Raw genomic sequence first — 19395 nt, 5'->3', positions numbered from 1 at the left:
GACACACACACACACACACACACACACACACACACACAGCTCAAGGCCCATCCAGGACACACACACACACAGAGAGCTCAAGGCCCATCCAGGATCCCCATTTACAGAAATAGAGCAGGTAGTGAGATGAACTTAACCTCTCCGGAGATTCCTGGGAAGAGGTGCCAAGTGCACAGTGAAGGCTGTTTCTAAGAACTGGCCCGGCCCCTGCACCTGCAGCCTTCCTCCACCCCCCAGTACCCACAGCGCCTAGAAACCGTGGGCCTGGTGCCGGGCTCTGCCCACGGAGTGCGCTAGCTCGGCTCCACGCCAGCAGCCCGCCCAGGAGGGGTGCTGGGCCCCCTCAGGAGCCGTGTGCAGTGTGTGGGGGAAAGAGCGTTGCTATAAAAGGAACTCTGCACGCACAGACTACAGTTAGGCTTGGAGGAGGTGGTGCCTGAGTGTGTACTTGGATCCCTGCCCCCTCCCCCACAGGGCAGGTGAGACTGAGGAGTCTGGGGGCTTTGCTGGGCCCTTCCTCTGCAGACCTCCCCACCTGTGTGATGCACGGTCACCCTATTCTGAAAACCAATGCAGACACCTGTCCCCAGAAGTTTAATCTGCTCCTCCCTGCAGCCCCTTTCAACCCTTCTCAAAAGCCACCTCCACTCCCTGACCCCCAGGCCTGTCCTCTCAATGTCTCCAAAGATTCCTTCATGGCCAAATCTTGAGGCCGCTGCAGGCATTTTCAGACTAAACCTGGTGGTAACGGCCCTCTTTCCAGACTCAGCCTCTGGGCAGAGGTGATCCACACACAATAGTACCCCCGTTCCCAACCCTCTGAGAGGAAACAGAGAAAGACATGGATAAGAACTTTATTTTCCACCATGGGAGACTAGGGCAGGGTAGGGGCATTGCTCGACTCGGTGAGCAGGCAGGAGGGGACACCAGGCATCTTTTCCATCTAAGGGGCAAATTGAAGGACTGAGAGCAAAGCAATGGCAGGCACTTGAGAGGAGCCCCCTGTGCAGAGAACAATACTCTTGGGAAAAGGAGACACTGGCGGAGTCCATTCATCTGTCTCCTGGGAGGTCCCTGTGCCCTCCCGGCACCCAGTCATCTGCTGGCCCCTTGGAACTAAGCCCATCACAGACTGGTGGCCAAGCCTCTCTACAGTTCTTCCTGAGATTTCAGGCATCCAGAACATCTAAGAGCCAGCAGTGTCAGGCACCTTTTCCAAACCATCCACAAAATGTCTTCACAACCAACCAGTGCTGTCCTGAGCTGAAGGGCTGGACACTGTCCTTTGTGCCCTCTGCCTGCCAGGGCCTTCAGCTGGCAGGGTTGTCTCTCTGGCACAGGAGCTCCAGAGGCACCAGGAAGGGGTTCAGAGGGCAGACCCCAGCTGCTTGCCAAGGTGACTGTGGCTCATTGGGCCCGGCCCTCGCAGGGATCTTGGGAGTAGCCTGGCTGGGCTCTTCATGCCCCCTGGAGCCAGAGCCTCCATCCTCAGTCTCGGGTCCCGGGGTTCCATCACCTGGGCCGGGCTGGCGGGTGGTCAGGCGCTGGTAGGCCCCAGTCATGTGATCGGCCAGGGCTGTGCAGGGTAGGCGAGTCAGTTCCTCAGGCAGCGAGAGGAGCAGGTCGAGAATGACAGATGACTCTGAGGAAGGGAGGAGTTAGAGAGGGGCCAAGTTTACCACCTCGGACTCACCCGCAGGGCCCTGCGCCATGCTCACCAGCCGCAGAGAGCTCTGGTCCGGAGCCACTTCGGGAGAGGGCTGCCAGGTACTTGTAGATCTTCTCAAAGTCCACCGTGAAGGGGATCTCGGAGGCGGAGCCAGCTGGGGGCTCAGCAGGAGTGTTAGCAGGGGCGGGGGCAGGGGCTTCAGGGTCTGTAGTCTCTCGGCCCTGGGGGGCGCTGAGGAGCAGCGGCTTCCCCCGGGCCTGCGTGGGCTTTGGAGGCACGGAGTGCATGAGGCTGAGAGGCTCCGTGGCCGCAATGGTGAACACCTGTTGACAAGACCATCAAAGGAGCACAGGGCGGTCCCCACCACCCCACCTGAGTCCATTCCACCAAGCCCTCCGGACGCCCTCACCAACGCCACAGAGCTGGCCACCCTGGTCTGGTCCTCTGCCCCTGGGGGAGGCTGTACCTGTGAGAAGGCAGCTGTCAAGGCGTCCTCCACGGGATCCGTTATCTTTCCAGCTAGATCCGTCCACACCTGGGGGTGAGGGGCACAACAGGAAGGTCTCCTGACCAGGTGATCCCCTCAGCTCTCGAATTAACATTCGGGGGGGCTAGCTCTGGGGGGGGGGGGCCTGGCCCTGAAACCTGCCTCACCTCTATAGGGGCTGGAGGCTGGCGTCTTTGACCACTTGGATACAACTTCTGAATGGCCTCCCGGGCCACCCGGCTTTTGAGCTGCTGGATGAAGTGGTGAATCTAGAGGAGAGAGAACAGTCCGGTGGTCCTTCCACATGCCCGGGGTTGGGGAGAAGCCAAAGCCTGCTGCCCGCTCAGAGAGACTGCTACAAACTGGTCCTTCTCTACTCCCAGGGCACCCCCACTGCTCCCCAGATTATCTCCAGGCCAATGACTGCAGACCCAAGCAGGAGTCAGGGTCCTAAATCAGACGAGCTTAGAGCAAGAGAGTCAAGGCCTGGCCCGCTCTGGCTCGGGTCCCATCTATTATCTCTCTCCATTGTGCAAGCTGTCCTTTTCTCCCTGCCATCTCCCAAGCCACCACCCACGCTTGTCACGCCCCCTAGCAGCTCCCCCTTCTAGACCATCCTCCCACACCCCTCCGCCTCCCTGCGCACCTCCCCACCCGCTTCCTACTCACTTGGGGGGGGCCTCCCCGACCCCATAACGTCCTCATACTTCCGCCCGACTTTGAGCTGAACTGGCCCCGCCTCCGTCCCGCCCTCCCCAGCCTCCCGCATTAGCCTCGCCCAGCCTTGTATTAACCCCGCCTCCGGCTTAAGTATGTAGATAGCCCCGCCCCATTCTCTCATTAACTCCGCCTCAGGGTTAGTCGCCAAAGACCACCGCCCCCGGCTTGGTCGCCATATAGCTCCGCCCAGTCTCCCATTAACCCTGACTCCAGTAGTCTCCAGACAGCCCCGCCCAGTCTCCCATTAACCCTGACTCCAGTAGTCTCCAGACAGCCCCGCCCAGTCTCCTATTAACTCCGCCTCTGATTTCCATCTCCAGATGGCCCCGCCCAGTCTCCTATTAACTCCGCCTCCAGCTTCCGGCTCCAGATGGCCCCGCCCACTATCCTATGGACTTCGCCTTCGGCATCTCAGAATAGCCCCGCCCCATCTCGCCGCAACCTCGATACATTAAAACCCAAAGCCCCTGCTGGCGGTCCCGCCCCTACGCCTCACCCTCGCACTTGCTCGGCCTCCGTCTCCCAGGCCCCAGCCCTCACCTCGTCCTCGCTCCGACCTGGCAGTCCCCGGGCCAGCTCCGTGACGTCTGGCTTCGGCTGGCCCCGCTGTGCTTGCAGTAGTCGCAGCAGCTGCCGCTTCTCGCGAATGCTCCAGGCTGCGGGGCTGGCCGCCGCGCCCAGGTAGCGCGACGGAGGCGCTCGCAGCCGCTTCGGAGGCCTCATGTCGACTGCCGGCCTGGGAACACGGAGGCCACGCCCTAAAGTGGAGCTACGAAAGCCTCCGAGACCAGAATCCACCGCGCGGGGCCGGCCGCAAGCAGGGGGCGTGGCTAAGCGCTTCCACCGCAAAGGGAACCTGCTCGGCTGGGAAGGATGCGGGGCCGGGACTGGAGCCAGAATTGGGTCTCAGGCGAACGAGAACGTACCCCTTATTCTCTCATTTCCAATCTCGAGTGTAAAAGTCCTACTTTGTTCTCTAAAGAGCCTCGGTGGGACAGTGGTTGTCAATGGTTCGATCCCACCCAGTGGCTCTGCTCTGCAGGAGAAAAACCTGGTGATCTCTAAGGATGACAGACATAAAAACCCTGTGTAGGGAGCTCTGGTGGCCCAGTGGTAAGGAGCTGAGCGGTTCGAACCCACCAGAACCTCTATGGAAGAAAGACGGGCAGTCTCCTCCCTTGCGATTTTACTGCCTCTAAAAACTATGAGTATGATCATTTATGATTAGGCTCCAGCTCCAATGGTAACATGGGGTCGCTGTGAGTGACGGCACCTAACAGCTGTGCTTTGCTTGGTGCAGAGTCATAGTGAGACCTTGGCTAGAAGGCACCAAGTGGCTTCTCTGAACTTGTTAGCCTATTTGTAAAATGGAGCTGGTCGTCCTGAGCTAATGAGCAGTGAAAGCAGCAGCTCAGGCAGGAGGGAGTTAAGAAGCCAGGCTGGCAATCCAGGAGCATGGCAGAGGCCAGGCCAGCGAGGAGGCTGAGGCAGAGAGGCCTGAGGGGAAGGCCTGGACCAGGGCAAGCCGCTGGGGGTGGAGAACAAGGAAGGTTGGTGGGGCTTGTGTGAGGAGAGCTGTGTGTTTAGAAGTTACTTTCTGCCCATCAAGAAACGAACGGATAGAGAAGCTCTGGTATAGTCACACAATGGAAGGCTATGCTGCATTGAAAAACAAGGAACTCATGCAACATTATTCAAAATGGGTGACCCTGGAGGACATTATGCTGAGTGAAATATCTCAGTCATAAAAGGACAAATACTGCATAGTGCCACTGTTGTAAACCAGGACTGACATCAGGGTTGGGGTAAGACTGAGAAAAGTTGGATAAATGATGTATACTGCATTGAAACAGAGTGGAAGGAGGTGTGGCATCCACTTCCATAATAGCTTGCCTCTGGAAACCCTATAAACTTGGGGAGAGAGGATGAAAGGCACCCAAGCGTCGAGGACTCTCCTTCATAGGGTCGCTATGAGTCGCCTGCGACTCGACGGCACTTAACAACAACAAACATTGAAACGGATGAGGGAGAGAACTGTTTGAAAGCGATATATGACTGGGTATTATGGTTATGACAAGAGTCCAGAATAAAAGTTGCATAGTGGAGTATATTTGGGGTGGGAGGGGGTGGATTCTATACCAATGAAATAATTTTTCTTTTACTTTCCAAAGAGAAGAGCAAACTGGGGAGAGGGGTGGGCAGGGAGAAAAAAGCAACAATGAATGAATGGAAATAAAAAATCTCTATAAACGTTCATTAAAATTAATTTTAAAAAAAGAAAAATTTAAAAACAAAAATAAAAAAAGAAGTTACTTTCTGCATGGGACAAAATGCCCTAGAGTGTCCCCTGGTGCCTGTGTGCACACGTGTGTATGACACACACATACACACATCTACCCCAGCCAGCCTGACCTCTTCCAGCCTGGAATCTACCCAGTCCTGGTCCCAGCTTGCAGGACCTCCTCTTCCTGTCTCCATCCCCACACCCATGTGCACACAGACTTCAAGATTCCATAGATCAGGTTGAAGGCTTGTTTTGTACCCAGAAGGGAGACAAGAGCAGGAGGGGCACAGGAGTTGTGGTCTCATCGGCCTGAAGCTGAGGGCAGTGGGAACTGGTTCTGCTGCGAAGAAGAGGTGGCTCAGTCTGAGTGACTGCTGGGACACTGTGCAAGCCATCTTTTCCCCAACTAACCAACCCCTCTGACCACTGGCCTCCCTGTAAGCCTATGAACTGAGTTAGGTAATTTCTGTGTGGTAATTTTCCCCCACTTCTAACCTTAGAAAATTACTGAGCAAAGATGTCAACCTGAGGACTAAGGTGCGCCTGATTCAGGCCATGGTCTTTTTAAAAAAAATTTATTATTATTTTATGTGTCTGTGTACCGTCAAATCAGATCTGACTGATACAGGAGGAGATTGTCCCTCCTTTCCCGGCAGAACATCTGGTGGATTCGAACCATGTGCCTCTGGGATTGCAGTGCAGCTTCTTGCCACTAGTCTTTTTAGTCACTTGAAAAAATGCATCTGAGAGCGGGACAGTGAGTAAAGATGATAAAGAATTGATGCCTTGGAACTGTGGTGTTAGAGGTGAGTATTGACTATCCCATGGACTGCCAAAAGAAAAAACAGGTTTGTCTTAGAGAAGGTGTGGTCAGAGTGCTCCTTGGAGACACATGATAAAGCTTCACTTCACATACTTCAGGTATGTTGCTAGGAGAGGCTGTTCTTGGAGAGGGACATCATGCTTGGAAAGGTGGGCGGACAGTGAGGAGAAGACCCTCACCCAGGTGGATTGACACCGTGACTGCAGCAAAGGGCTTTAATGTGTCAGAGATTGTGAGGGTGACATAGGGAAGGACAGGGTTTGGAATTGTTCATAGGATAACTAGGAGTCATACTCAACAGTCCCTGACAACAACAACATGCCCTTAGAAAACTCTCAACAAGACGGACTGACACAGTGACTGCAATAATGGCCGGGAGCATGTCAGAGATCAGGAAGATGGCACAGGATAGGGTAAGGTTCTGATCTGTTGTTCATAGTCATTCTATGGGTAGGTAACTCGATGGCACACAGAACATGGCCTTAGAAGCAAATATAGCAAGACTCCCATCTCACGTAATTTTGGCATGTTACCTGGCGGGGTCAGTCCTTAGAAAAGGTCATCAATCACAACTGGGAAGTTAAGAGAGCAAAGGAGCGGAGGAGCAGTGAGAACGTGCTGGATCAGGCAGGGTTTTGTTCTGTTGTACACAGACTCAATGTGCGTCGGGCCTGGCCAGCGTCTGAAGACACCATTCCCAGCTTGCCACCATGACTCTACTGCATGAGTTCAAATCCCAGCTCCACTAAATGCTGTTACTTCAGGTCATTTTTACCATTTATAAAATGAGCCTTATAGTATCTGCCTGAAGGTTGTTACAGAGATGGTGTTAGATAATATACACTCTCACTCACTCACCTGCCTCCCTGAGGCCTCCTAGGCTGGGAGAGGTTCTCAGGGACAAGTATCAGGGCACAGGTGCTGGAAGGGAGACGCTGCTGCTGAAAAGACTAGGCCTGCCTGAGGGCGCCCCCGGGGGGCTTCTGTGGCTGCCTGGGACAGGCCTGAGGACACTGCTCTTAGTGTTGAGCCAGCCCCCCCAGGATCACACCGGAATATACACAGACCAGCCGGAGCCCAGAGGCCAGCGCAGCCCTAGGACAAGGGCTGCCAGCACCAGTGCCACTACTGGGGCAGGCACCAGGGCGGTGGGGCCCAGCTGGACATCTCTGGGATGCTCTGTTGGGGAAGTGACCACTGAGCCTAGATTGAGGACCCAGGCGCCCATCGCACCCTCCTTCCTTGGTCCCAGGACCCCCTTCAGGACAGGACTGCACACTCATGTTGGGGTAGCCCCGGCACAGTGACCACGAAGAGCTGCTTCAACATTTGCAGGTGGGGGTTGTCTGCGCTCAGGTTCTCGCCACTTCCACTGCTGTTGCCAGTACCTGCCTCATGCTGCAGGAGACACTGGGGGCTGGGCAAGCAAGAGGGCACGTCAGGCCCCTGCAAGACTCACCCCTCCAGCTCCATCCCAGTCCCATCCCACCATGAGACCAGGACATCCAGTGCCCAGAGTGGGAGAAGCCCTCCTTTCAAGGGCCACAATACCTCAGCTCTCCCAGCACTGACATTCTTGGTCCCCCCAGCAAGCCCCTGCATCCAGCATCCCCTCAGCACTGACCATGAGTGTCCACCTGCCCCTGGCCCTTAAGCCATCATCTCCTTGAGCTCAGTGCAGCACCCAACCTGAGATGGTTTCAATCTCTGCACCCAAAGCCCCCAACATCGTCAGATCCTAAATCTCAAGAGGCTCTGCCCAAGCAGCTGAAGACCCATTCCACCCTGCAGCGAATCCAGATGCTGGGTTTCTGTCTGGGTGGTCACGCACTAATGATGGCAATGACCACGTGGGAGGCACGGGCTGGAGGACTCCTCGGAGGCGGTGGCAGTGGCTGAGTTGGAGACCGGCACAGGCAGAAGCTGAAGCGCATGGGGCCAGCAGCACCGAGGACCCGAGCGCACGGGAAGAGGACAGAGGTGTCGCCAGGCATCCCCGTCGCAGCAGGGCTAGGGCGGGGTCCAGAGCCAGGCGCAGTGCTGCAGGGTCAGGCCCCAGGGCGGGGAGACGCGCGCCGGGGAAGCCTGGAGGGACAGGGGCCCAGTCAGCACAGGCCTTCTCGTTCCCACCCGCCCTGGGCGTCCCAGGTGGTCGCACCTGCACAAAGACGTGCCATGGAAATGTGTCCTCCGTGTCCAACAGCTGCAGGCTTAAGAGTGGCTGCAGCAAACCCCGGGTGCTGCGGGGAATTGGGGTGCTGTCCCTTACATCCTCGGAGCAGGAGTCTCTATCACTGGCTGTGACTTCAGACCCCAGCTCGCTGTGCTCAGCCTGGCATCAGCACAGATGACTGTGACCATGAGCCCCCTGGCCACCCAGGATGTCCCTGCCCTGGGGTTGACCTGTAGAATGGGGGCAGGGGTCCCTAGGCTGAGGAAAGGCATCGACTGGTGAGGGCCCTGCTTGGTGAAGTCACGGGTCTCTTACTTCTAGCACTTCAGGTTCTAGTAGGGTGAGGATGTCTTCAGGGCTCCAAGCCGGGCTGGGTGACTGCCAGCTAACTTTCCTTTTTCTAAAGGGAGGACTGTGCGAAGGACTGAGCTCCTCTGGCCAGACTGACAAGGCTACGGTCAAGGTTTTTACAGCTTGCCAGGCTTCACACCCTGACGCCAACAGGTATTGCCAGAAGTCCCAGCATGTGGGTGCTCCTTAACCTCTAACTCACTGTCCCAATGTTCATTCCATAAGAGCAGCAGCACCTCCCCTCCCCCCCAAAAAAAGGGAGCTCTGGTGGCCTAGTGGCAAGAAGCTGCACTGTAATCCTGAAGTTGCTTGGTTCGAATCCGCAGATGCTCTGCTGGAGAAGCAAGGTTCACTCTCCTCCTGTGCCACTTGGATCCAATTTGATGGTACACAATGGAAAAAGAGAGTAGTATCCCTAACCCGTGCCCTGGCCATCACCCCGAGTGTGGGACTTCGCCTAGAAGTCATCCCCACATACACTCCAGGTGGGCAGAAGACAGGGTCGAATGAAAAAGGGCAAGGCCCTGAGTGATGGGACATGGCGGCTCTACCTGTACATACCAGGCAGCCTGCTGGACAGGGTGCTGGTCCCCAGGGGCAGGGCCTGTAGCAGGAGTGCAGTGCCCCCCATGCTGCACAACAGGGCACCAGTGCAGGGGGACCAGACGGGCAGCGCCTAGCCAGGCTGGTGAGCAGGTGGCCATGGCCAGTGGGTGGCAGGGAGCGGGGGTGGCAGACTGAGTGGACAGTGGAGCTGGGGCCCAAGGCCAGCCAGGGATCTCTGGCTCCTCTCCTGCCCTGTCTATTGGGGGTATCTGCTCAGAATGAAATCAAGTTGGGTATTTTTTTAAAACACAAACCCTTTGCCTGTCTCCCGATAACCCGGTTGGTGCAGGGTGCACCTGTGTTCTGTGGGGTTTCCAGGGCTGTGACCTTCTGCATCTCAACAGCCCACCCTTCAGCTTGTAGTTAGGCACTTTTGCACCCTACCCTCTTGGCCCAATACTGGGAGTTACAAGCCCCACTTTACCTGCAAGTCCCCTCTTTGCCACAGTGGAATGGCTACTCCCTGTTAACTGAGGGCCCTCCACCAGACCCCACGTCCCCACCCAGCAGGCTGCATCTTCCCGTCTCTTACACCCGCACACGTGGCATCACTTGGTAGGGGGAAGGATGGGGTTTATTCACAAGCATCTAAAGGTTTACAAACAAGGGTATTTTGTTTTAAAAAGGGTCAGGGCAATACTGGTGGCCTGAGAAGGGGGTGGGGGCTGCAGGGCTGGGCTGGGCCAGGCCCCCTAGACCCCTGACCACCCTCTGCCCAGTCAGTTGGGACAGCTGGTGACGCAGGGGATGGGGAGACGCAGGGAGGGGGAGCAGGAGACTCCCCCAGGGAACCTGCTTAACACTGAAGGGGGCGGGCAGAGGACACACACTCACAAAACAGAAAATAAAGTTAAATAATAACCACACCAGGCCGCTCAGCTGCGGGCCGGTGCTGACCTTGGGGCCAGCCAGTGGCCTGGCGGCACCCACTGAGGCCCCCATGGCTGGGCCTAGCGGCAAAGGGCGAGGGCCAGGCTTGGGGGCCCCTGCCCCTTACAAAGGGGACCCAGAGCAGCAGGCCCCCCAGAAGGCAGCCTTCCCCTCCGGGGCAGAGGAGAACTTGTAGCACTAAACATGCGGCATTGTGACTATTAGGACAGGACAGTGACACCTAAGCCTATATTGCTTCAGCTACAGCCAGCGTGCCTCACCTTTGGTGTTGGTATTTGTTTGTGGGGTATTTTTTTTTTCTTTTTTTGTTTCATTATTTTGTTTTCCACTTGATTTGCATGCATCACCAACAAAAAGGACACCCTCCTCCTCTGCTCCAGCCACTGTGCCCTCCTGGCCCGGGCGGGACTGGGAGGTGGCCAGCTCCGGTACATGAGGGACACTCGGGCAATCTGGAGACCCAGCTATCTCTGCCAACTGCACTCTGCGGCCTGGCCTTTGCTCACTCCAGTTCTCTCACCTCTGTCCCTGTCACACATCCTCGAACCTCCACGTCCACTTTATGCCTTCCACCTGGCCTCCCTGGGCCCCAATCCTGATTCCACCGCCCCGCTCCCCGCTCCCCTCGCCTGCATCCACTTCCCAGATCGTCCTGCGTAGTAAGTAGCTGAGGCCCTGCCCTGAGGTCTTCAACTCACCTGCACTGTGGTCAGAGGCCAGCCCCTAGGGGTGAGACCCCACCTCTGAGACAGGGCCATGGCCAGAGGCCCAGACCCCAGCCCACTGTGCCCATGTGGACAGGGGCTGCACCACAAGCAGCTCAACGTGACTTTGGTAAAGATTCTGGAGGTACCAACAAACCCCCCAGAATGAGCGCTCTTCCTCCCCTGCACCCCAAATACCCCACCAAGAACAACAAAATACAATAAGCTCCAAAAAGGACCCCCTGAGATCAAAGAGACAGACCCAGTCCCGGCCTGGCAGCAGTCCCTATGCCCAGATACCTCATGGGGTCGAGGGCACCAACCACTGGCAGTGATGGAGACCTTGGCCAACCTGGGATCAGGCTGTGCCTCCACCATCCCTCGGTCCCACCAGGGGGCTTGCTGAGCCCTGGTCTGGGCCAGGAGAGGGGCAGAGACCAGGAGGGAAAGAGAGAGCGAGCGCCACACAGGGACTGAAGGGACGAGGAGGAAGTAATAGAGGTGGTGACACGTGCCTGGGGCAGGGCAAGGGGACTGTAGGGGTGTGGGAGGCGGCGCGGCTCTCTTCCGGGCTCTGGGGGCGACTTAGTCCAGAGGTCACAACTGAATAAATAGCAGTCTGAGCATGGCCTGCTGTCTTCCGTTCACAGTGTCTGTCAGGGGGCGTGCTCAGCCGGCGGGCCCCGGGGGCTACAGAGGCTCCGGCCGTGGAAGCCCATCTGTCCACGCTGCTGAGCGGGGGAGCTCGGGGTGAGTTGACACCCCCTACTTTGTGTCCTCAGCCCTCGGCGGCCTCCAGGTCCCAGGTCTCCCCTGGCGGGCAGCTGGGCAGCCAGCGGGGAAGGGGGGCCTACAGCCGTGCCCCTGGCCCACTGTGGGCTGGCCGCCGCCACGCAGCTACCTGAAGAAGGGCAGGTGGGGCTGGCTCACGTCTCCGCTAGTCCGCGGCGATTCGGTCTTTGCCATGACGTCTTTGAACCAGGACGCCACATCCACCTCCAGGGTCTCGTAGCGCTTGATGAAACTGTGTTCCTGGAGGACCGAGGGGTGGGCTCAGTGTGAGGGGCTTCCCTGGGGAACCAGAGTGGCCAGCAGGGCTGGGGCAGAGGTGGGGCTGCGAGAGGGAGAGGTACTCACAAGTAGCTTATTATACTTTGGTCTCTTCCTGTGATCTTTAGTAAGGCTGGGGAAGGAGAGATGGAGAAAGGTGAGGGCCTGTGAGGGCCCCAGTCTGCCACTTGCTGGAGACTGTCCTCCCTGGGGCTTGGGGTCCGCGAGACCTGTGGTAGGGGAGCTGCAGGCCTCTTCACGGCCCTAGGCTGACAGGTAGACCCTACCCTTGTGTGTCCTGAAGCTTCCTGGTGAGAGGAGGTGAAAAGGGGGTGCCCCCAGGTGCTCCCCTGCACAGTGCCACAAGGGCTGGTGCTGAGGAAGCAAAAGGCCGCACTCAGGCCCCCAGGTTCAATCCAGGAGGGAAGCGGGCTCCCCAGGGAAGAAGTGGTCTGTGAGGCGTCCCAATGACCTAGCAGCGGCTCCCATGAAGGAAGACGATGTGCTCTCTGAAAACAAGCCATCTCCTCTGGGACCCCTGCTTGTCAGAGGTGCCAGCATGAGGGTCAGCAAGCGAAACCCCCTCCAGGTCCTGCTGCCCCTCACTCAGGGGAGACTCCTGTCTCCCCAGGTACTAGCTCCAGCCCTCCTCCATCCTCCTCCTGCTCCAGACCAGACACTGCCACCCAGGGCCAAGGGCCACGGCAAGACACCTGCTCACCAGTCTTTGACGAAGGACTGGAAGTCCCCTGAGAAGTCCATGTGCCCAGGCAGGAGGGGGGGCTCTTCCTGGAGGACTTTGGTGAGGACCTCAAAGTCTGTCTTGCAGTTCTTGTAGGGAAACTGTCCAGTGGCCAGCTCCACCTGGGGAGAGCCGAGGACAGGTGTGTGCCTGCCCTCTCGTCCCCGGGAACCCCCAAGCCCGGCCTGTGGAGGCAGCGGCCCCACTCACCAACGAGATGCCCAGACTCCACACGTCTGCACGGATGTCGTAGTCTGGCTTGGTGGGATCCGGGGGGTCGATGCGCTCAGGCTGTGGGGGAAGGAGGAGAAGCTCTACTGAGGCTGTTCTTGCCCCGCCTGCCCTCTGTGGACCCCAGCCCAGGCCCAGCTCACCGCCATGTAGGCAGCGCAGCCAGCACTGCGCGTCTTGGCCTTGGAGTCGACGAGGCGGCCACTGATGCCAAAGTCGCAGAGCTTGATCTGACCCCGCTCGTCCAGCAGGATGTTGGAGGGCTTGACGTCGCGATGGATGACGCCGTGCTTCTCCTTCAGGTAGAAGAGGGCCTTCACAATCTAGAGACAGGAAAGTGTCAGTAACTGGCCTTTCGCGGGGGAACTCTGGGCCTCCGCCCACCAGCGACTCACCGCCACCGTCATCTTGCCCAGGATGCGCTCGGGGATGGGGCCCTGCATCCGCTTCTTGAGCTTCTCCGCACACGTGCCCATGAGCTCCATGGCGATGAAGACATCTGTCTGCAGAGGTGCACACACCTGGTGGCTTGGGCAGGCTTGCACCCACCTGCCCGCCCCAGGGAGGCTTCAGGTCCCGGGGAAGGGCTAGGGGCACACTTGGAGCTGGGCAGAGAAGTACAGCCCACATACAGGTGCAGATCTCTCCAGGCACATCCCTCTAAGGGGTCTGTGGGCATGGGGCCGCTGGGGCACAGTGCTGACAGGGCAGGGCCGCCGGGGTGCGGGGCCCACAGGGCAGGGCCAGAGGGGTGGGCAGCCGACAGGGCGGGGCTAGCAGGCCAGCTCACGTTGGTGATGAAGGTCCCGAAGCACTGCACTATGTAGGGACAGTCATGACTCTTGAGCACCACGTCCAGGTCCATGAGGATCCTCTTGTTCTCCTCTTTGTTCCCCGAGCGCCGCATTTGCTGCACAGGAGAGCGAGACGCCTCAGTCACCTGTGCCCTGCGAGGCTCTGGGCCCACGAGCCAGGAGTGCAGCCGCTCACCTTGACCGCGATGACGTGCCCTGTCTTCCTAAAGCGCATCTTCCACACCTGGCCACACGTACCGCTGCCCATCTCGCCCAGGTTCTCCAGGTCATTGATCTCTGCCTGGAAGCGCTGGGAGGAGAGTGAGGGCTGGAGGGTCCCCCAGGTCCCTGACAACCCCAAAAGGAGAGCCAGCCCAGCTACCTAACCACCCCACAGTACCAAGGAGAAGTGAATACCTGGCCCCCAATGGTCAGGTAGCCAGTCTGCTTCATAATCTCCTGCAGCTTCTGGTCAATCTCAAGGCTGGCGGGACAGGGAGAAGGTGCTGGAAGGAAGCCTGAGCACTTGGTGGCTAGCCCCAGCCCCAGCCCCTGCCCTCCAGGCTGGCCCACATTTAATCACTCTCCTCCCGATAGAGAGACCCTCCCACACGCGTCTCCCGTCCACAGCTCACCTCTCCATGCTGCGGGGCATGCAAAAGGGAGACGGAAGCCCCAGCATGTGGCGGGGCCGGACGGGTGGTGTGGGGTGCTGTGGAGAGCTTTCTGAGGATGGTGAGCGACTGCCCCCGTCATTGGCCAGCGGGAGCTGCAGGGCTGGGCGGGCGAGAGTCAGGACAGGGAAAGGTGAGGCCCTGGGCCTTCACAGTACCCTCCCAGGCCCCAGAAGGACCAGCGAAAACCCCTGCCTGCCCTTCTGGGTTGGAGGGTCGGGACTGTCTACATCCACCCGAGGGCTGTTCTCACAATACTCGCTCTCCACTCCCTTCCCCATCTAACGGGGCTGGGGTTTGCAAAAGCTGCAAGAGCATCCCCACAGTTATGCTAGCAGCTAAGATCTGATGGTATTCCTTGCCAAGTGGCCCCACTGTACCCTCAGTCTCCACCTCCACCCAGGAAGCAGACCTAGGAGCTAAATCCACAATCTGGATCAGCTCAGGGGAAGGATGCCAGTATCAGCCTGGGATCGGGCTGAGGGCAGCACAGAGCCGGAAGGGAACAAGACCCAGACTGAGCCCTGGAGGTGCAGATGTGGAAGGCAGGCTGAGCACCTGGGATGTGGACATGGGAGCCAGGCAGAGCACCTGGGGGCGTGGATGTGGGAGCCAGGTGGAGCAACTAGGGGTGCAGATATGGGGCCGGCCCAGGCTTTGGTGTGCTCCTGGATCTAGGGCCACTCTCTGGCCTGCAGGGTAGTCTGGGAGCCTGCCAGCCAGGCCAGCAGAGCTGGGACCCACAGGGCTGCTGCCTGTGTCCTGGGGGAGGGAGAGGCCACAGGACTAGGGGCAAGTGGGGCTGGGCCAGGCAGGGGGCTAGGTCCCCCCCAGCAGCCTGCATGCGGACAGCTCAGGCATGCTACAGGCAGGCGAGCAGGCAGCGGGCAGGCAGCAAACACCCAGGGTGGGTGGTGTTATGGGACAAGGGACAGGAACAGACAGATAGGAGTCAAGACCTGGGGCCCAGCTGCCCAGAAGAGACCACTTGACATGAGCCACTTGACTTGGGCCACGAGAGCCATCTCCTGGGGCACTTGAAGCCCTGCCCCACCCCACCCCAGGCTAGGTGGGCAACAAAGAGGGGGTGCAGAAGACAGGGTACGGGCGAGGTTCTGGAACTAGGAGAAACAGGCTGGATCTTCAGTGAATCCTGGCACCCTGGTGTCTGTCTAGAGATGAAGTCACTGGTCAGGAAGGACTAGAAGCACCTACAAGGTTCCCTCCTGCCTCTTGGACCACTAACTTGGCCCCTACTTCTGCTCCCAACTTGAACCCAATTTTTCTTCCAAAGCTCTGCAGAACCTTGGACACATGGCCCAAGAGACCAAGTCAAGGCCAATATGCTGGAGATACTGGTGGTAGGGCCTTGATCTAGCTGGAAAGAGAGGGCCGGTACCTGACATTGCCCTGCCGGCCTGGGGGTCAGGCACAGGTCCTGTGGGGCCAGGCAGGAGCAAGAAAAGGACTTGGGTCGCAGAGGACATGGCTCTGCTTCCAACTGTGGCCACAATCAGAGTCCCAACCCCTTCTCTCCAGCTCAGCAACCCTGCAGAGTCCCTGAGGATCTCTGTGCTGCCCTACTCCCCACTCCAGGTGCTCGTGAGGGAGATGCTAACTGGTGGGCTGTCTGGTCCCCTCTACTCTCTGCACTGCCAGCTCTCCTGGGAGGCAAGGACCACATCCCCTCCTTCTCTGCACCTTACAGAACCTTACTGGTCCTGTCCCTTACACAGGTCCCCGCGTCCCCTGAAGGCTGCCCTGGAGCATAGGGAATGATGCTTGCCCTGGGGACAGGTGCTTCCAGCCAATCCCACTGCCTCTGAAGCACAGCTGGGACATTTGAGGACTCATGGGGTGTGCCCAAGGTGGGGTGGAGTAGGGAGACACAGAGGCCCTGAGAACAGATCACTGAGATGGTGATGTGATACATGGCAGATTAGGAGGGTAGAGAGTGACAGCAAGAGTGAATGAGAGGGAGGGAGGAGAGAGAGAAAGCGAGTGCGCGCGAGACAGAGAAAGAGAGAGAGAGAGATAGAGAGCAAGCGAGCACACACACGCTGGAGTGAGAGGGCCAAGGGCCCCAATACACATGTGTACACACACACGCTTACACACACGCATGCACACACAGGGCACGAACCGTCACCACGTGCCAGGGAAATACCAGGGTGGCCAGTAAGCTTCCCCGCACACACACGATCACCACCAAGGCCAGACTCCTCACCCTAGTCCCTCTCTCCACAGACGATCTTGTTTGTACACAGAATGTGCACGTATCTGAACTGTGACACGGGGAGCGCAGCAGGACTAACTCCCTCCCTCCCTTCTCTTCCCTAACAGGTGACTGACTGGTTTACTGTCCCCTGGCCGCCGTCCACCCGGAGAGACCTTGCCGTAAGGAGAGGTACTTGGCCAGCTTGCTCACTGCTGCGCCCCCAGACCACAGCACAGAGCAGGTGCTCAATCATGTTCATGGAATTGTTGGTGGACATTAAACACACATGCAGCCAAGAACCTGGACCCCTCCCTCTCTCATGTGGGCACCACACACACCCCTCGTGTGACTCCACTCAGCGGGCATCCACTCCTTAAGCCAAGGAGACAGGGAGGAGAGCAGGAGGTGAGAAGACAGAGGAAGAGGCCAGCAGGGCCACTACAGCACATGTGGATGAGGGAGCGGAGGAGAAGGTGGGCACGGGCCGAGGGGACACGAGCACGCACAGAGCATGGGGGACGGGGTGGCGGGCAGGGCATTCTGCGGCCGGGACAGCGTTAGGTCAATGGTGCAGAGGTCCAAGCGGCGATGTTCAAAAGGCTGATACCTGCTCGTTGGGACGGGGCAGGAGCAGGGCTTAGAGTGATCACAATAACTGGATGGGGAGAAGGAAGAAAAAATAAAAACAACACAACACCACAATAAATCACAACAGAAACAACTGATTTGTCCAAAAGAAAAGAAATCAAATCATAATGAGCAGCGGGAAGGCGCAAGGAACCAAACTGCAGAGATGGGGAGAGACTGACAGAGATGGGAGGAGGGGACGGAGTGGACACGAGACACAGATGCCTGGAGTGGGCTCCTCAGGGCTGCCTGCCACCTTGATCCCCTCCTGGGGCGGGGTCTCCTGGGCCAGCCACCCACACAGAGACACCCCGGGTGCCCACCCAGTCCTGCTTCGCCCACGCTGCGAATGGGGAGATGGCACTTGAGAGCCTAGTTAAGGGCCTTCCTGTCTGGCTTAGCTTCGTAGCCCAGGTGGTGTTGAACTCCAACACCAAGAGGCTGACGATACTCTGCAGTGAGAAGCCCAGGCTGAGCCATGTCCAGGAGATAGATGGGGTGTGCGCCTGGCCCAGCCATATGGGGAGTCAGGCCAAGTAAGGGAGAAGTGGGCAGGGCAATTATATATGGTGAGGTACTTTCTCCTTGCTTCCTGAGGACCCTACCCAGAGGTATCACAGCTATTAAAACTGGGATGCTGGCAACATCCCCAAGTCACATGGGAAGTACAAGAAGGCAGTGTGCTTGGTCAAGAGGCAAAGAAGGTAACAGGACTAGGGGGCAGGGAGTAGGAAAGGTGATTCTTTATAGTTGGGAGAATAAGGGTGCCTTCTGTGGGGTATAACGAGGAGACGAGATGCTGTCACGGGGATCCCAGACCAGGTGTGCATATGCCATGCTGCTCGGACAGCAGGCACAGTAGATGGCCAGAAAGGACGTTGGACTTGTGCTGGGATGGCCAGTCCTAACGACCACAAGTGACCCCCCCCCCCCAGGCCAGCTGTGTGTGTGTCAGGGGCAGGAAAAAGGGAACCCAGTCACTCGGCTAAGGGTGGAGTGTCGATTTCTGAGGAGCTACACAGTCACTAGGTGGTCAAGACAATGGGGGTACGCGTGGTCAGAAGGGACAAGAGGGGGGTCTGCGGGGTTCCCGGTGACGCTCGGCCCAAAGAGTGGGGGAGAACTGTCTGCCCGGCCCCCACTGACAAGGTCCCAAGCTGGGGAGGAAGGAGCGCTGGACACGGTTACGGGGAGAAGTGAGTGAATTCTCTAATTCCAACGGGATGGAGGAGTTAGAGGTTGTCAAGGGACCGTACGTAGCCCCGGAGGACAGGGTTCCAGGTGGGGACGGGGGTGTCGTCTTGCCACAGTCAGTCGATCATCTGGACGTTAAGAGACGAGCCTGTCTGTGGGAGGACCGAGATGTGGTCACAGACGCATGGAGGCGAGGGAGCGGGCTCAAGGTAGGTGACAGCCTCTTCGCAGGAGGGTGATGGGCGGGTCATCAGGTGGGGAGGCCTCACCTGGGGCAGGAGGCTCCCAGATCGGGAGCGGGCCACCCCACGGGGAGGGGACAGTCCTGGTTCGTGGTCCCCGCTAGCCCCAAGCCCCCGGGTCACCGTGACCCTCTCCTGCTAAGCTCCGACCGCGGGGGGGCGGAGAAGAGGCGGAGCGCCAGCGCCCCGGAAGCGGAGGCGGGGCCTGGCGGCGAGGGCGGGGCCTTCCGTGGCACGCGCTCCGACTCGCCCGCCCCCTCCCCCACGCCGCCGTGCTTACTGGGCTTGGGCCGCTGGGGGCTGATATCCAGGTTGAGGTCGATCCTCTGCCGGGCCTCGCGGTTCTCCTGCTTAAGCTTTGCTTCCAGGCGGGACAGCTTCTGTTCCAGGGAGGACGCCGCCATCTTCCCCGCCGCCGCCGCCGCCGCACACCGCCCGGCCGCCCGTCAAGTCCGGCAGACAAACACCGCACTGCGCCTGCGCTCAAATGACCCCGCCGAGCTGCCGTCTTAGCCCGCACAGCCCATGCTCGCGGCGCGCACCCGCCCTTAGCGCATGGGGACTTCCGCGCGTGCGTGCTTCGTCCTAGCCGGAGGGCTGACGCCACCTAGGGCTCGCGGCTGGCAACGTGCACCAGCTTCCCTCAGCTGAGCATGCGCGAGTTCCCCAGCGCTCCGGCAAGGGGCGCTGTGCGGGAATCGATCGGTCTTCGGAGTGAGGGGGGCAAAGAGAAGAGCACGCATGCGTATAGCAGGGGCGGCCTGGCCGAGCGCGCTACTTCCCTTGCGCATGCGCTCACCGCAGTCGGTGTTGGTTGTTTTCTGTCAAACCAGCTCTTTCTGGCCTGGGACTGGATGGCACCCACACCCTCCCAGAATTGCCTTCCTCGTATGGAAAGTTCCTACTTGGGATCCT

The 19395-nt window shown here is 58.7% G+C and overlaps 2 protein-coding genes across 3 annotated transcripts; both read right to left on the bottom strand.

The window, feature by feature from the left end:
- Positions 1 to 1310: 1310 nt before the first annotated feature.
- SNAPC2 (small nuclear RNA activating complex, polypeptide 2, 45kDa) lies at positions 1311 to 3599 on the bottom strand. Its single transcript, XM_006896396.1, has 5 exons — positions 3417 to 3599; positions 2324 to 2425; positions 2136 to 2204; positions 1719 to 1992; positions 1311 to 1642 (listed from the first exon to the last, which is right to left on the bottom strand). The coding sequence occupies exons 1-5, from the start codon at positions 3597 to 3599 to the stop codon at positions 1311 to 1313; spliced, it is 960 nt and encodes a 319-aa protein (XP_006896458.1).
- A 7876-nt stretch (positions 3600 to 11475) lies between these two features.
- On the bottom strand, positions 11476 to 18951 carry MAP2K7 (mitogen-activated protein kinase kinase 7). Of its 2 annotated transcripts, XM_006896328.1 has the most exons (12): positions 18761 to 18945; positions 17025 to 17072; positions 14161 to 14302; positions 13943 to 14009; positions 13722 to 13835; positions 13522 to 13641; positions 13127 to 13234; positions 12875 to 13054; positions 12711 to 12791; positions 12480 to 12622; positions 11846 to 11891; positions 11547 to 11740 (listed from the first exon to the last, which is right to left on the bottom strand). In XM_006896328.1, exons 1-12 carry the CDS (start codon positions 18882 to 18884, stop codon positions 11606 to 11608), a joined length of 1308 nt encoding a protein of 435 aa, XP_006896390.1. In that variant the 5' UTR covers positions 18885 to 18945; the 3' UTR covers positions 11547 to 11605. The 2 variants fall into 2 exon arrangements, with proteins under 2 accessions (XP_006896391.1, XP_006896390.1); XM_006896329.1 differs by lacking the exon at positions 17025 to 17072 and having other exon boundaries at positions 11476 to 11740; positions 18761 to 18951.
- Between the last annotated feature and the right edge of the window lie 444 nt (positions 18952 to 19395).

The sequence above is a fragment of the Elephantulus edwardii genome, unplaced genomic scaffold (genome assembly GCF_000299155.1).
Source record: "Elephantulus edwardii isolate Elephantulus edwardi_28Jun2011 unplaced genomic scaffold, EleEdw1.0 scaffold00185, whole genome shotgun sequence".
NCBI lineage: Eukaryota > Metazoa > Chordata > Mammalia > Macroscelidea > Macroscelididae > Elephantulus > Elephantulus edwardii.
The sequence above is the reverse complement of the archived record's forward strand: the minus strand, read 5'-3'. Positions and strand labels throughout refer to the sequence as shown.

What these genes read in the sequence shown, in the direction of transcription:
- SNAPC2 (XM_006896396.1), bottom strand. Translation starts at nt 3,599, where the DNA reads ATGAGGCCTCCGAAGCGGCTGCGAGCGCCTCCGTCGCGCTACCTGGGC. An exon ending in AGCCTCCAGCCCCTATAGAG is followed by an intron (nt 2,205 to 2,323) that starts GTGAGGCAGGTT and finishes CCTCACCCCCAG; the next exon opens with GTGTGGACGGATCTAGCTGG. An exon ending in ACCAGAGCTCTCTGCGGCTG is followed by an intron (nt 1,643 to 1,718) that starts GTGAGCATGGCG and finishes TCCCTTCCTCAG; the next exon opens with AGTCATCTGTCATTCTCGAC.
- MAP2K7 (XM_006896328.1), bottom strand. Translation starts at nt 18,884, where the DNA reads ATGGCGGCGTCCTCCCTGGAACAGAAGCTGTCCCGCCTGGAAGCAAAG. An exon ending in CCCCCAGCGGCCCAAGCCCA is followed by an intron (nt 17,073 to 18,760) that starts GTAAGCACGGCG and finishes CTCCCCATCCAG; the next exon opens with TTATTGTGATCACTCTAAGC. An exon ending in TGCCCCGTCCCAACGAGCAG is followed by an intron (nt 14,303 to 17,024) that starts GTATCAGCCTTT and finishes TCGCCCGCCCAG; the next exon opens with CCCTGCAGCTCCCGCTGGCC.